Source organism: Nanorana parkeri, unplaced genomic scaffold (assembly GCF_000935625.1).
Source record: "Nanorana parkeri isolate BGI_ZX_2015 unplaced genomic scaffold, ASM93562v1 scaffold18, whole genome shotgun sequence".
Classification (NCBI taxonomy): domain Eukaryota; kingdom Metazoa; phylum Chordata; class Amphibia; order Anura; family Dicroglossidae; genus Nanorana; species Nanorana parkeri.
This window is the reverse complement of record NW_017306286.1, coordinates 1,155,045-1,169,681: the sequence shown is the minus strand read 5'-3', so window position 1 is coordinate 1,169,681 and position 14,637 is coordinate 1,155,045. Positions and strand designations below refer to the sequence as shown.

The following is a 14,637-nucleotide window of genomic DNA, read 5'->3' as shown; positions in this document are numbered from 1 at the left end:
GTCAGTAATGTGACGCAGTGCGGAGGTCAGTTAGGTGAAGCAGTGCAGAGGTCAGTAATGTGACGCAGTGCGGAGGTCAGTTAGGTGAAGCAGTGCAGAGGTCAGTAATGTGACGCAGTGCGGAGGTCAGTTAGGTGAAGCAGTGCAGAGGTCAGTAATGTGACGCAGTGCGGAGGTCAGTTAGGTGAAGCAGTGCAGAGGTCAGTAATGTGACGCAGTGCGGAGGTCAGTTAGGTGAAGCAGTGCAGAGGTCAGTAATGTGACGCAGTGCGGAGGTCAGTTAGGTGAAGCAGTGCAGAGGTCAGTAATGTGACGCAGTGCGGAGGTCAGTTAGGTGAAGCAGTGCAGAGGTCAGTAATGTGACGCAGTGCGGAGGTCAGTTAGGTGAAGCAGTGCAGAGGTCAGTAATGTGACGCAGTGCGGAGGTCAGTTAGGTGAAGCAGTGCAGAGGTCAGTAATGTGACGCAGTGCGGAGGTCAGTTAGGTGAAGCAGTGCAGAGGTCAGTAATGTGACGCAGTGCGGAGGTCAGTTAGGTGAAGCAGTGCAGAGGTCAGTAATGTGACGCAGTGCGGAGGTCAGTTAGGTGAAGCAGTGCAGAGGTCAGTAATGTGACGCAGTGCGGAGGTCAGTTAGGTGAAGCAGTGCAGAGGTCAGTAATGTGACGCAGTGCGGAGGTCAGTTAGGTGAAGCAGTGCAGAGGTCAGTAATGTGACGCAGTGCGGAGGTCAGTAATGTGACGCAGTGTGGAGGTCAGTTAAGTGGGGGGGGGCAATGGGGGAGGGGCATCCATGTCTGCTCCATGTCAAGCCCCCAGCAGCCTTGCTGTGCCTCCTCTGCAGGTGCCTTCCCGCTCTGCTGAAACTAGCCAGGAAGCCAATGATGGTGCTGCACCCTCCCAGCCAATAGTAAGCAAAGGAGGGCGGAGGCAGAATAGAGCCGTCAAAGGAGATTTTCAGAGTAATCAGTGGGGCCCGGGGGGGGGAGGTGTAGCCTATGATCCCCGCACAGCGGCCGGGACATACAGCTGTTAAGCTGTCACAGAGTTTACTGCGTTCAGTGTAAAAAAACTCCATAGTACTTGGAGTGTGTCGGTTTTTTACACTGAATCACAGTAAACTCTGTGACAGCTTTACAGCTGTATGTCCCGGCCGCTGTGCTGGGATGCTGGTGTCACTACTACTGCGGTTGGGAGAGGCAAGGAGCGGCTCTCTATCTGGAGGGGGGTGGGGGGAGGCAACTAGCCCCGTTGCCCCCCCTGGATCCGCCACTGGTTCATAGAAAACACACATGCAATGAATAAATATATAACTTGCTTACAAACTTATATACAGCACAGTCATGTATCATCGTGAAACAAGGGGAACCGAACCAGAAGATGTCTATGTCGGTGGCCACGGAGGGGAAGAAACTAGCCAGGATGCCCAACTACTCTCTCTCAATACTTGATAACCATAGGATCATGAAAAGTGTCTGGGAAGAGTGAAAACAACTCAAAAATGTTTTTAAAAAATAGTTTTCACTCTTCCCAGACACTTTTCATGATCCTATGGTTATCAAGTATTGAGAGATAGTAGTTGGGCATCCTGGCTAGTTTCTTCCCCTCCGTGGCCCCTAGCATAGACGTCTTCTGGTTTGGCTCCCCTTGTTTCACGATGATACATGACTGTGCTGTATATAAGTTTGTAAGCAAGTTATCTGCTGTTACCAACTCTGTGAACTTGTAGTTTCAATATATGTATTATGCTGTCTTGGCCTTAAATATTGTTCTGCATCAATTGTAGATTACATGATATTTTAATCACATTTTATCATGTGTATAGTTCTGTGTATTTTTATGCTCAAACAATAAGTATTTAGTTTTGATACTGATCTATGCACCTAAAAAGTCCCAATTTGTCACAGTTTTTATACCAATTTTTCTCTGTGATCAGGGGTGTGGTATTAGGTATGTAGTGGGTTAATTTGTGCAATACACTGTGTAATAGGCATCCTACCTTGGATGTGCTTCTTCTATGATACTTTCCAGCTGCTCCTTAGGGTGTCCCTCTTGTCCTCCAGCTCCAATTTGTGCAGTGTTGTCTGTCAGGGGACACAGACAACTCTCTCTCTGCATGGGCGCTCAGGAAGACTGGTGGCTGGTCGACTCCTCACTCGTGCACACCAGGGGGTCCTACAGGCACATCATCTGACCTTAGCTGCCTGTATGAGTGCCTGCAATACAGACTGCCAGGACCCTCATCTGCTGCTCCTGGCATTGAAAAGGACACCCCTCCCCAGAGGCCGATTCACCCCTCGCAGGCAGTAACTTCCCTGCTCAAAACAGCAGAACAGAGCTACACGGAACAGGTCACTGAGCAGACTGATCCATAGCGTCGGGCAGGCTAGTACCTGACGCTCTGCATCGGGCACAGCGAGCCGGCCGAGCCGAACACAATCAGACTGATTTTGTCCGGCCCTCATCGCAGCCGCAGCGCTAAGGTGCCTTGTAATAAATTAGGCGGCCGCAAGGCCCTTGTGAGCGCGAGGCCTTAGGCGACCGCCTAGATTGCCTAATTAGAGAGCCACCTCTGGAAGAAGGTGACTGGACAATGGAGATCTCATCCTGAAGTGCATCTATCTTCTTTTTCAAATGAATGGCAGTGCTCTGGGCAGGGGATAAGTTAGTCTGTGGAGCAGTGGGGGACATAGTAGAGAGGTAAAAGTAGAAAAAAAAAAAACTTACCTCTGCACATGCTGCCCGCTGTCATACCCTCTGCACTCTTCCTCTTAACATACTGCCTGTTTTCCTATTCCCCTCACTCCTCCTCCGCACCTACTGCTCACTGTCATATCCTCCACACTGCTCTCCTGCACATACCGCCCACTGCCATACCTTCTGTACTCCTCTGCTGCTAACCATTCCCCACTCTATTACTAAAATGTCTTTTTGTTGTGGTCTGTGTACTAGAGAGGTTTCCCATCACTTCCTATCCTGACAAGAAGTGAGAGAAAATTTTATCAGTAAGGATACAGACAAGGAAAAACCCATAAAAGAAGCTCAAAGCCATCGTCACTCTATCATAACAATTCATATGTAAATATAGCAATCTATTCGTTTTACAGTGACAGAGAAATGAGCTTAGATCAGAAATATCCTACTGTCTTCACTATATACTGTAACCTTTGGAGTATGTTGTCTATTTGTATGTCCCCATTCAGTGTGTTGTGGTAATGCATGGACATCTTCAATAAGTAAGTTTACAAACTTCTAGATCAATATGGTTATTAGGAATGAGAAAGAAATGATGGAAATTCAATATAGTAACACATATTTGTTATTTGTGTTTGACCATACCCTTTAATGTAATAATGTGAATTGGTCATTACTGTTAAAAATGAATTCCAAATCACAACAAACACAGTTTACAGATGATCTATCTGCAGTTTTCTATACTTAATGTTTCTGAAGATACATCTGACTGTGTCTTCTGTTGTGAACCTCAGACTGCAGGAGTGGGTGGGTGCATAGGCTATTTTCAGGATCCATCTGGAATGTTTTTCCAAACAATATCAGTATTTATAGTCAGTCTAGTTAGAGAACTTAACACCTTAAAAGAAATTTGCAACACAGAAAAAAATGGCTGCACATTTGTAAATTCATGAGGTAGATAAAACAGCATGATTCTACTGAATATGTCAGTGTACAGTGTTACTGGGCAAAGATGAATAATTCTGTGCAATGTCCAGACACAGATCAATGTGGGCTAGTCAGGATCAAAGCAGCCTCTACGCAGCTTCTTTTCAGCTGATCTTTGCAAAGTCTCTTGAGCCCACAATGGGTCCACTTTTGCTAGTTTAAAATAAAAGCTTATGTAGCCCCTATATAGATGAATATATGTGCTATTGTATAGATCAGTATTTTTGACTGCAAACATTTAATTGCCTCAGTGTGTAAAGAGGTGCGGAGACTTATGGGGATTGCAGTACAGAGCAGATATGGATACATGCTGAAAGGACCTTGAGAACTGCAACTTCCAGAGTTCTGTGCGTGAGGAAGGGGAGTGGCTAGGTACTGTAACGGCGGAGAGCACACAGTCGGGGACCGGGATCCAAAGTGTCGAGATCAATGTGAGAGAGTGTGGGCCAAGACTGTTGGTAGCCGAGCTGTGTGGTCGCCTTTGATAGTCAGGGACACACAAGGTTACACACCAAAGCACTTGAGAGACTGTTCTTAGTTTGCTGAAACGAAGAGGTGGAGATTGAGCGCATGAACCGGGGCTGAGGGAGGCGTCAGCGGCGGGGATATCGCGGCCTGGTCGTGTGGCCGATCCTGCTACTGGAGTGACCGAGTCAGCCCAGCTGAGTGGGCGGAAGTGGACGGAGCCAGAGAGGATTGTGTCTGAGATCCCAGATGACCCTAGACGAGCGGTGAGGTGTTCCAGATGACCCTAGACGAGTGATGTGTTCCAGGAAACCCTAGACGTGCGGTGAGGTGTTGCAAGAGGCCATAGATGACTTCTGCTTCACCCTGAGTGTCGTTCCGTCGAAAGAGATACTTTTATCTACTGGTGAAAGACATCATCTTTCCGGACAACCCGGGGAGCGGTGAGAGGCCCCTGGGGCCAACTGACAATGTACTTTTATACATCTGCTACACAGTATGGGCCCCAACGTTGGCTAGCCTAGGACATTACTACTGGCCAGTAGTCTAGAGGGGGTGCGATACTTCCAAGGGGAGATATTATTCCTCTATTCTTAGATTTACTACTGCGACAGTCTGACATCACAAGTCTCCGTATAGGCGATAGACAGCCGCGGTCACTGGGTGTCAGAGTGCCTTGATTTTCCATTTATAGTATTGTGTGCGATTGATAATTGACTAAGAGACTTATTTAGTGTTAGTCAGTCATTAAATCCTTTACAAAACTCTAGAAAGGTGTGTTGGTGTGTTGTGGATCCACCATTGGGTGGTACATTGGTGCAGAGAGGACAGAAAGACCCGTTACACCAGCGGCTCCTACAGGGGTAGCGCTACATTTGGGGGCTTGTCCGGGATACTTTTATGACTTCCCCTCTCACCTGAGATGACCACGCCAATGAGCCAAATTAATAAAATGGATCCAGACGCAGCCACCGAGTGGTGTCAGGAACAAAATGGCCAACTTGGGCGGAGCATAGTTCTAGATGTCCCAGATGATAGCTGGACAGAAGAACAGATCCGCCAAGCAGTAACCTTACTAACTCCAGAACAGAAAGTGTTTGTGCTAGATATGAAGAGGGACCAAGAAAATTCTCACACCTATGGCCTGTTAGAATGGTGGAAGGGAATTCCTGATTGTTTCAAGGGAGACCATGTTCTATTTGCTCCTGAGACCAGAGTACAGATACTCCTTCTCCAAATTCCAACAGACAATCCAGCAAGATCATGGCTGATGACTCCCCTTTGTCCATTTCAAATAGATTACCGGCCTCTTTCTTTATGGACATAAAGAGACTGGCTGAAAACTCGGTGAAGAACCCCACAAACCCCCCTCACTATGGATATCGCAAGTTACGGTTTTATTCAGGGAAGGTACCTGTACCCTCGGGAGCAGAAGACTTTTACACCTGGATAGAACAAGCTTCTCAAGCACTCAAGGAGTGGGATGTCCCTGAAGTACAAAAGAAAACAGAGGATAGTTGAACGTCTGAAGGGACCTGCAGCAGAAATCATTCGCAATTTCAGGCTAAGTAAACAAGACTGCACCACTGCAGATTATATGGATGCTCTATGTGCTGCTTTTGAAAAGGTGGAGAAACTCTCTGACTTAGTGTACAAGTTTGAACACACCTATCAGCTTAGAGGAGAGAAATTATCAGATTATGTGACTCGAGTAGACAGGATACTACGTCAAGTTTTCCAGAAGAAAGGAATAGTTCTGCAGACCGTCGACAAGACTCGACTGGATCAAATACTGCAGTGTGCTCGAACCAACCACCCCATCATTCTCAAAATCCTCCTAAAGGGTTCAGATCATACCCCTAGCTACCTGAGACTATTGAGAGAAATCCGGGAAGAAGAAGCCCTCATGGTAGAAAAGAACACGAAGTCCCATTTTTCTGAAGGCTCAACCTCTAAGAAAGAGAAAGCGCAACTACACTCTGCTTCATCTTGTGACCAATTTTCAGACGAGGAAGGTTTTGGATCGGCCAGTGAGTCAGAGGAAGATAGAGATACAAAGTAATCAGGCCATACCACCAAAAAAAAGAAAAGGAAGGTCTACCCTGAAGAACTAGTTGGTCCTGCTCCTATTGTTCCGATCCAGGTAGAAGGGATCTTCACCACGGTGCTTTTGGATTCTGGGGCTCAGGTTACCCTGATCTATCAAGATTTTTATGAGAAGCACCTGAAGCATCTTCCAAAGATAGAAGGCCTTGAGATACGCAACTCAAGTATGCCGGGTATCTTCAAGTCGAGTTGGAGTTCAGTCCCACTATAGCTGGGCAGGCTGGAACGTTCAACACCTTGGCTATTGTAGGACCCCGACCGCCAGGATCCAACCGGCATTCCATCATCGTGGGGACCAATACTGGATTGGTGAGACGACTCCTTACTCCCATTGTGACTGAGGGGGCCTCTGAAGGTGAGAAGGTGCATCCTGCACTGCGACCCGTGTACCTGCAGATGATCCAAGAACAAAGAGGACCAGAAGAGTTCGGTCGCCTGTGGAAATTGGAAGGTGCGGGAAAGGTTTTGCAACCTGAAGACAAAGAATTCTGGAGTAGAAGTGATTGCAGACCTGATCTCCACAAAAGCTTTGCACCAGGCTAAAGGGAGAGTGTTAGTGAATGTCTGGAATGTCTCGGATTCCCCTGTGACTCTGAGAACAAGGATGCCTCTGGCACAAGTGGTTTCGGTCACACCCCTCTCACCCATTGATTCAGTGGGGGGAGTGAGGACTGAAATTTCCGCTGAACAGTTCTTTCCCAAAGATGCCCCTCTCTCAGCTGAGTGGAAGAAGCGGTTGCAGTCCCAGCTTCTTAGATGGCGAGAGCTGTTCTCCAAAGATGAGTGATGTGTGGTGTGCCCGAAGCACCCGACATAGTATCCGACTACAGGAAGACAAACCATTTCGAGAACGATCACGACGGATTCCATTGGGAGATTTGGATGATTTGAGAGAGCAACTGGCTGAGTTACAGAGGACTGGGATAATACAAGAATCCAGGAGCCCTTATGCCTCTCCCATTGTGGTAGTTCGCAAGAAAAATGGGTCTCTCCGCCTGTGTATTGATTATCCCACACTAAATAGAAGAACTACACTCGATCAATACACCACTCCTCGGATAGAGGATGCCTTGCAGTGTTTGTCTGGAGCTAAATGGTTCAGTGTACTGGATCTAAGGAGTGGCTATCATCAGATTCCTATGCACCCGGAGGATAAAGAGAAGACTGCCTTTATCTGTCCATTAGGATTCTTCATGTTCAATAGAATGCCTCAAGGTTTGACAGGAGCCCCTGCCACCTTTCAGAGGTTGATGGAGAAGACGGTGGGTGATATGAACTTAATAGAAGTGCTCGTGTACCTAGATGACTTAATAGTTTTTGGGAAGACCCTAGAGGAGCATGAGCACCGTTTGGAAAAGGTCCTGAATCGACTCCATGAGGAGGGACTAAAACTCTCCTTTGAGAAATGTCAGTTTTGTTTACCCTCGGTCACTTATCTGGGACATGTGGTCACTGCAAACAGGGTAGCCACTGATCCTAAGAAACTAGAAGCAGTAACAACCTGGCCAAGACCTCAAACGGTTACTGAACTCCGATCCTTTCTGGGATTCTGTTCCTACTACCGAAGATTTGTAGAGGGGTTTGCCAAGATAGCTAAACCCTTGAATGAGGTGCTGAAGACCGTTAGGGAAGAGGGTGAATCCAAGTGCTCTGAGCCTATAGTGAAGGCACAAGGACGCCGAAAGTCTAAGGAGTCCATTGTGGCAGAGTGGACAGCGCAATGCGAGAACGCTTTCTTGAAATTGAAGAGCCTAACTGAGGCCCCCGTGTTGGCTTATGCTGATGTTTCTAAACCCTATGAACTACACGTTGATGCCAGTAGAGAGGGTTTAGGAGGAGTACTGTACAAATCAGGAACACAGTGGATTGTTACACCCTGTGGCCTATGTGAGTCAAAGTCTGACTCCTCTGAGAAAAATTATCCCACCCATAAACTGGAGTTCCTTGCCATGAAGTGGGCAGTAGTGGACAAGTCTAAAGACTACCGGTATGGAGCAGAATTTGTGGTCAAGACGGACAATATTCCGCTGACATACCTTTTGACTACTTACAAATTGAATGCCACTGGACATCGGTGGTTAGCAGCTCTGTCTGGATTTCAATGCATTCTGAAATATCGAACAGGGGCCGGAAACAGGGATGCTGATGCTCTATTTCGGAGGCCTTACGATTCTGACCCAAGAGGAGAGTGGGCTCATCTGACCCCAGGAGGGGTTCAGGCGATGTATCAAGGAGGAGTTGAACACTGAGAATGAGGAGCCATTGGGGAAGAAGCTATTGGCATGATGGCTGCTGGTATCCCTAAGGTGTACTGCAACCCTGCTCAATTGAGAAGTTCAGAACTCCCCATTTTCAGTCAGAAAGAACTGAGAGAGGAACAGGCTAAAGACTCTCTGAATGCATTGACTCTGAAGGCATTGCAAAGTAAAAATAGAGAGTTACTATGGACCAGTTCTCCTAAGGAGGCTAAGTTGATTCACAAAGAATGGGACAAATTGCGCCTTCAGGATGGAGTGGCCTACCGAAGGGGACCCTCGAATGGTGTGGAAGAACGCCTACAACTGTTCCTCCCTGAGCAACATAGGAAAAGTGTATTAAAGGCACTGCATGACGAACATGGTCATCTGGGATCCGATAGGACTTTCAAATTAGTTTGGGAACGATTCTATTGGCCTTACATGAAAAGTGAAAGAGAGCTATTGCCAACACTGTTTACGCTGCATACAGAGAAAGACTTTACCTAACCGAACTGCTCCAATGGGCCACCTTCAAAGTCAGGGTCCCATGGATTTAGTATGCATCGATTTTCTGTGTTTGGAGCCTGACACCAGTGGACAAAGAAACATCTTGGTGGTGACTGACCATTTTACTAGGTACGCTCAGGCCTATCCCACCAGAGATCAACAAGCTTCCACTGTAGCTAAAGTGTTAGTGGAGAAGTTCTTTGTTCACTATGGGTTGCTACAGAGAATCCATTCTGATCATGGCCGAGACTTTGAGAGCAGACTCATAAAGCAATTGTTAAGCCTGTTACAAATCCGGAAGTCCAGGACTACTCCATATCACCCTCAAGGGGATGCACAACCAGAACGATTCAATCGTACCCTACTTAATATGTTGGGGACTCTGTCCACTGAAGAGAAACAACATTGGAGTCGGCATATCTCTACTATCGTGCATGCCTACAATTGTACAGAAAGTGATGCAACTGGGTATTCACCCTACTGACTCATGTTCAGGAGAGAAGCCCGACTGCCTGTAGATATAGCATTCGGCTTGTCTGCAGATCAAACTTCTGCTGTCACTCACAGAAACTATGTAGAGCGGCTGAGGAGAAATTTGGTGTTTTCTTCACCAAATCTTCAGCCAGGAGACCGAGTACTGCTGAGGAATCTAGGGCCTGCTGCCAGACATAAATTAGCTGATAGGTGATACTGTTTGCAAGCAGTTACCTGGCCTTCCTGTATATCAGATTAGACCTGAAGGAAGGGAAGGACCATTAAAGAACTGGCACCGGAATCACTTGCTATCTTTGAATTAAGCTGTTCGCGTGTCGGTTAGTGAAGAACTTTCTATACCAACTACACGTGCGTCCCAAAGAGTCCCTGTTACCAGGTCTCAGAGATTGCTGCCAGAGAGAGACAGTGAAAGTGACATTGATGAAGAGGACATGTGTCTGACTTGGATGTGGCCTATGGATTCTTTAAATGTCACCCAAAGTCTCACCGATCCCGAACCAAGTTCTAGTGCTTTGAGACTGTTGTTCAATCAGAAGAAGAAAGAGTGGAGTCCCAGCAGTTGGCGTCAAGGTCAAAACTACTGGTGCGACCACCACAGAGACTTACTTATGATGCACCTGGTCATAGCCCTGAAGAAGCTTTACATACAGTACAAAGATCACCTGAAGTGAATGCTTTCTCTGTAAACAGAGGAGCTAAATTATACCCAGCACAGGCCATCAACACACCTTGGTGGAGGGCCTCGCTGTCTTCCACTTTCATTGAACTATGCCGTAAGTCAGGTGTAATGATGCCTAGTGAGATCTGTTAATTGAATATTTAGGGACATGATATATCTGCCAAAGTGGATCTTTACTATGCTTGATTTGCTGTTCAAATTGCTCTTTGGGGGACCCAAAGGTCTCAGTGGAGGAGTATGTAGCCCCTATATAGATGTATATATGAGCTATTGTATAGATCAGTATTTTTGACTGCAAACATTTAATTGCCTCAGTGTGTAAAGAGGGGCGGAGATTTATGGGGATTGCAGTACAGAGCAGATATGGATACATGCCGAAAGGACCTTGAGAACTGCAACTCCCAGAGTTCTGTGCAGGAGGAAGGAGAGTGGCTAGGTACTGTAACGGCGGAGAGCGCACAGTCGGGGACCGGGATCCAAAGTGTCGAGATCGATGTGAGAGAGTGTGAGCCAAGACTGTTGGTAGCCGAGCTGTGTGGTCGCCTTTGATAGTCAGGGACACACAGGTTACACACCGAAGCACTTGAGAGACTTCACCAATTGATAGTATGTTGCGCTAGGTGAAATTGTTACAACAGCTCCATCTCTCCTCTAGTGGAGTTGTGATCAGTGAATGTGGTCTATCCGAATTTCTCTAACGTGATATACTTTGTTGAATAATAAATTATTAAATTCTGTCTTCAGTGTCCAGACTGTTATTGTTCAATATAATATTGTATCAACATTTATAGGTGAAAAAAAACCAAGGATCTAAATTGTGATCTATATTTGTACTCAAAGGAAATTAAGTGCACATACTCAAACTAAATCTTAGTTGCAAAGCTGGATCCGTGCAAAATAATATTTTTTCTGTGACTTAACCACAAGTGTTAAATAATTATTAAACTTTCACAAGATAATCACTTTTAGATATCAAGGCTGACACCCTCATAAATAAGTCCTGGAAGTCCTTTGCTGCACCCCGAACAACAACCAGTAGATTGTGGGCAATGCAGCTACTTATCTTTTTCTTCCTGGATGCCACTCAGGGCTCAGTATGCTCTTAGGTCAAGATAGCCCCAAAACGCTGTTGTAGCATGTCTCAAGCCTCCATTATATGCTCCATTTTCAAATAGCCATGCTGGACTCTATTCTCTCCTCCCCCTCCTAAGTGTAACACTTCAAGATATTCAATTGAATAAAAAGGTTTTTATTTTATGCGCTTACAAAAAGGAATCAGTTTAAAAGCAATTTTGAGCGGTAGGGACGCTCAGCCATACAAGCCGTGTTTCTCTGTGTGCAACGGAGTCGGATCCCTTAACCAGTTGACATCCGCGGTGTTAAACCCCCTTCCCATCCAGGCCATTTTTCAGTATTCAGCGCTGCGGTACTTTGACTGACATTTATTCCGTCATGCAGCGCTGTACTGAAATGAATTTTATACCCTTTTTTGGGGACAGATAGAGCTTTCTTTTGGTGGTATTTATTCACCACTGGGGGTTTTATTTTTTTACTATATTAAGGAAAAATTACCGAATGATCGGCGGGCTATGGACCCGCTGATCGCCTATATGTGAAACACCCGGTAACGGGTGTGTGCATTGATCGGGTCTTTTCTGCCCGTGCGTGCCCGTTAGGGGGCGCGCGCGAGCAGAAAAAAATTGCCGTCTGGAGACAGCAACCCGCAGATGCAGCAGTGCCGTCCGTCCGTTTTTTTACATCGGGCGGACGGCAAGAGGTTAAAGAGACTGTTCTTAGTTAACCGGGGCTGAGGGACGCGTCAGTGGCTGGGATATCGCGGCCTGGTCGTGTGGCCGATCCTGCTACTGGAGTGACCGAGTCAGCCCGGCTGAGTGGGCAGAACTGGACGGAGCCAGAGAGGATCGTGTCTGAGATCCCAGATGACCCTAGACGAGCGGCGAGGTGTTCCAGATGACCCTAGACGAGTGGTGATGTGTTCCAGGAAACCCTAGACAAACGGTGAGGTGTTGCAAGAGGCCATAGATGACTTCTCCTTCACCCTGAGTGTCGTTCCGTCGAAAGAGGGACTTTTATCTTCTGGTGAAAGACATCATCTTTGCGGACAACCTGGGGAGCGGTGAGAGGCCTCTGGGGCCAACTGACAATGTACTTTTATACATCTGCTACACAGTATGGGCCCCAACGTTGGCTAGCCTAGGACATTAATACTGGCCAGTAGTCTAGAGGGGGTGTTATACTTCCAAGGGGAGATATTATTGTCTAATTCCTCGATTCTTAGATTTACTACTGCGACAGTCTGACATCACAAGTCTCCGTATAGGCGACATTTTAGCCCCATACACTTCCATGGGAGCACATAAAGTATGCATGTAACATATATTTTTGTGTGTTGTAGTGCATTACAGCAAGCCCCCTCCTCCCCATAGCAAGCTGCACTTTAATTCACCTTCATTGGCTAAAACAAAATGCATTCAAAAGTGCAAAAAAGAAGAAAAGGTGGCTAAAAATGCAGAGGCACAAGTGTTAGTGGAGTCTGCTGTGTAAATAAGGTGCATGTCATCTGCAGCCATACATCACTACCTAATGTAATGAAATACAAATCTATCCTAAGCACTTGGATGAGTTTTATCAATCAGCTCTCACTGATGCCATTTGACTTATAGAATACAATAGAATGAGGTACAGTGAAAAGCCAATGGGAAAGTGCTGCACAGCAACCAATGTGGGTAAATGACAGGGAGCCAATGGAGGCCTGCTTTACATATAAAAAGGAAGGAGGGCCTCTTAGGCTAGCACTTCTGGCAAAAGGAACCATTCCCGAAGTGTGACACATCTGTTTGTGCTTCTCTACTGCTTGGCCACAGCGCACGGGAGCTGTCCAGCAGGCAGACCTCCTGAATTCAGCACAATGTGACAGGCCATGACATCCATTGGGACATCTCTAACACACACACAACAGACATGGAGGATGATCTATTCCAGTTAAGACATCTTCCGTGAGTAGCATAATGGTGCTCCTTGTCTAAATGGGCAGACATGCTGGCTGTGTGCAGAGCTGGATAGAATCCCCCCTTCCACTCTATCTTTTTTTCTAATCAAATCCTTCTTTGTAGGTTTGCTATTGAGCTGCTCAAAGCCAAGGTTTGTTTAGTATGAAATGTCATTCACATCTGTATGTAGCTTCTAGAATCGCTGGCTCTCTGTGCTATTTTCAGCGGAATACCGTGCCCTGCAATTAGTAATTCAGGAGATTATGCTGAAAGAAAACAAATGATTTTGCTTAACCCCCTCCCTCCCAGCCATGATCGCTGAAAGCATTTCATACACGATAGCCTAATTTATAGGCTGGAAAGGTGTTTTCTGCAATAAAACCCCCTACCCTGGAAAATGATGAAAATTTAAATCATCAGAGTAGACAAAGATAGAAAATTGGGTGACTACCACTTCTTTCATATTGTGTATACTGATGTCTGTATGTGTGATTTGGTTTTCATTTATTGGTGATTAACACATACATACATACATACATACATACATACATACATACATCTTCAGTTAACTGATACTATCATAGCTACAGTATTAAATATTCTATCATTCTGTCGTCATTGTGGGAGGATTTAGAATACGTGTGAAGACAGGCGGATAGGCGGTATTTTAAAGACACACCACACATATGAAGAAAAAGTCAATTTCTCTCAAAGTTCACGAAAATATGTTTTGTTATAGATAGAGCTTGGCAAGTCAAACCCTGTTTTCTTTTATATTCTGTCTTTAATTCTCAGCATGATGCCCCTGCCATACTGTACCTTGAAGATGTGAGTGTTCTCACCCACCTGTCCATCTTCTAATATAAAATACATAAAAAGCCAAAAGGGATGGGAAGGGGGGCTCATAATGGCTACAGCAGGCATACAGATTTAGGAACTATATGGAGATATCTCTCCAGAGAAACTGTCAGGAGGTTTAACACTCCAGCATCTACCAAAAGCTGATATCTGTAGGATATCACTGCCAACCTTTCCTTCTGAAAATGCTAATTTCCTGGCTGCTTGGGTTCAATACTTTGCAAGCAGCTAACCTACAGGTTTATGGATTAGAAATTCTAACTTTTTATTTTGCTGCATGCTTCTTTTCAGTCTATGATTTATTGAAGACAGACACAGCAAGACACCCCACATTTTCTGAAGGAATTGAGCTATAGCTTGTGATGGGTGTCATTTAACCTGTGTGTCAATCACAGAGCAACGAAACATACTAATGCAAGGAGCGCTAAGAATATATTACTTTAAATGAGATCCTTTACTTGCCTTTAAACATGCAATTATCCTTTTGTTTATCACAATGCAAAATGAAACAATGTACAGTAACTCATAGAAACCAATCTTAATGTAAATGTTATTTTATATAATGATAATATTATATTATATACAAGAGAGAGAGGGGGGGG

General features: G+C 45.7%; 1 protein-coding gene across 1 annotated transcript in view; it reads left to right on the top strand.

The window, feature by feature from the left end:
* Positions 1 to 12,968: 12,968 nt before the first annotated feature.
* The window catches only part of SVOP (SV2 related protein), a 52,016-nt gene continuing 50,347 nt past the window's right edge, over positions 12,969 to 14,637 (top strand). Inside the window, exon 1 of the mRNA XM_018560844.1 lies at positions 12,969 to 13,183. Coding sequence (XP_018416346.1) covers positions 13,149 to 13,183 — 35 coding nt within the window. The 5' untranslated portion in view covers positions 12,969 to 13,148. The remainder of the gene's footprint in view (positions 13,184 to 14,637) is intronic.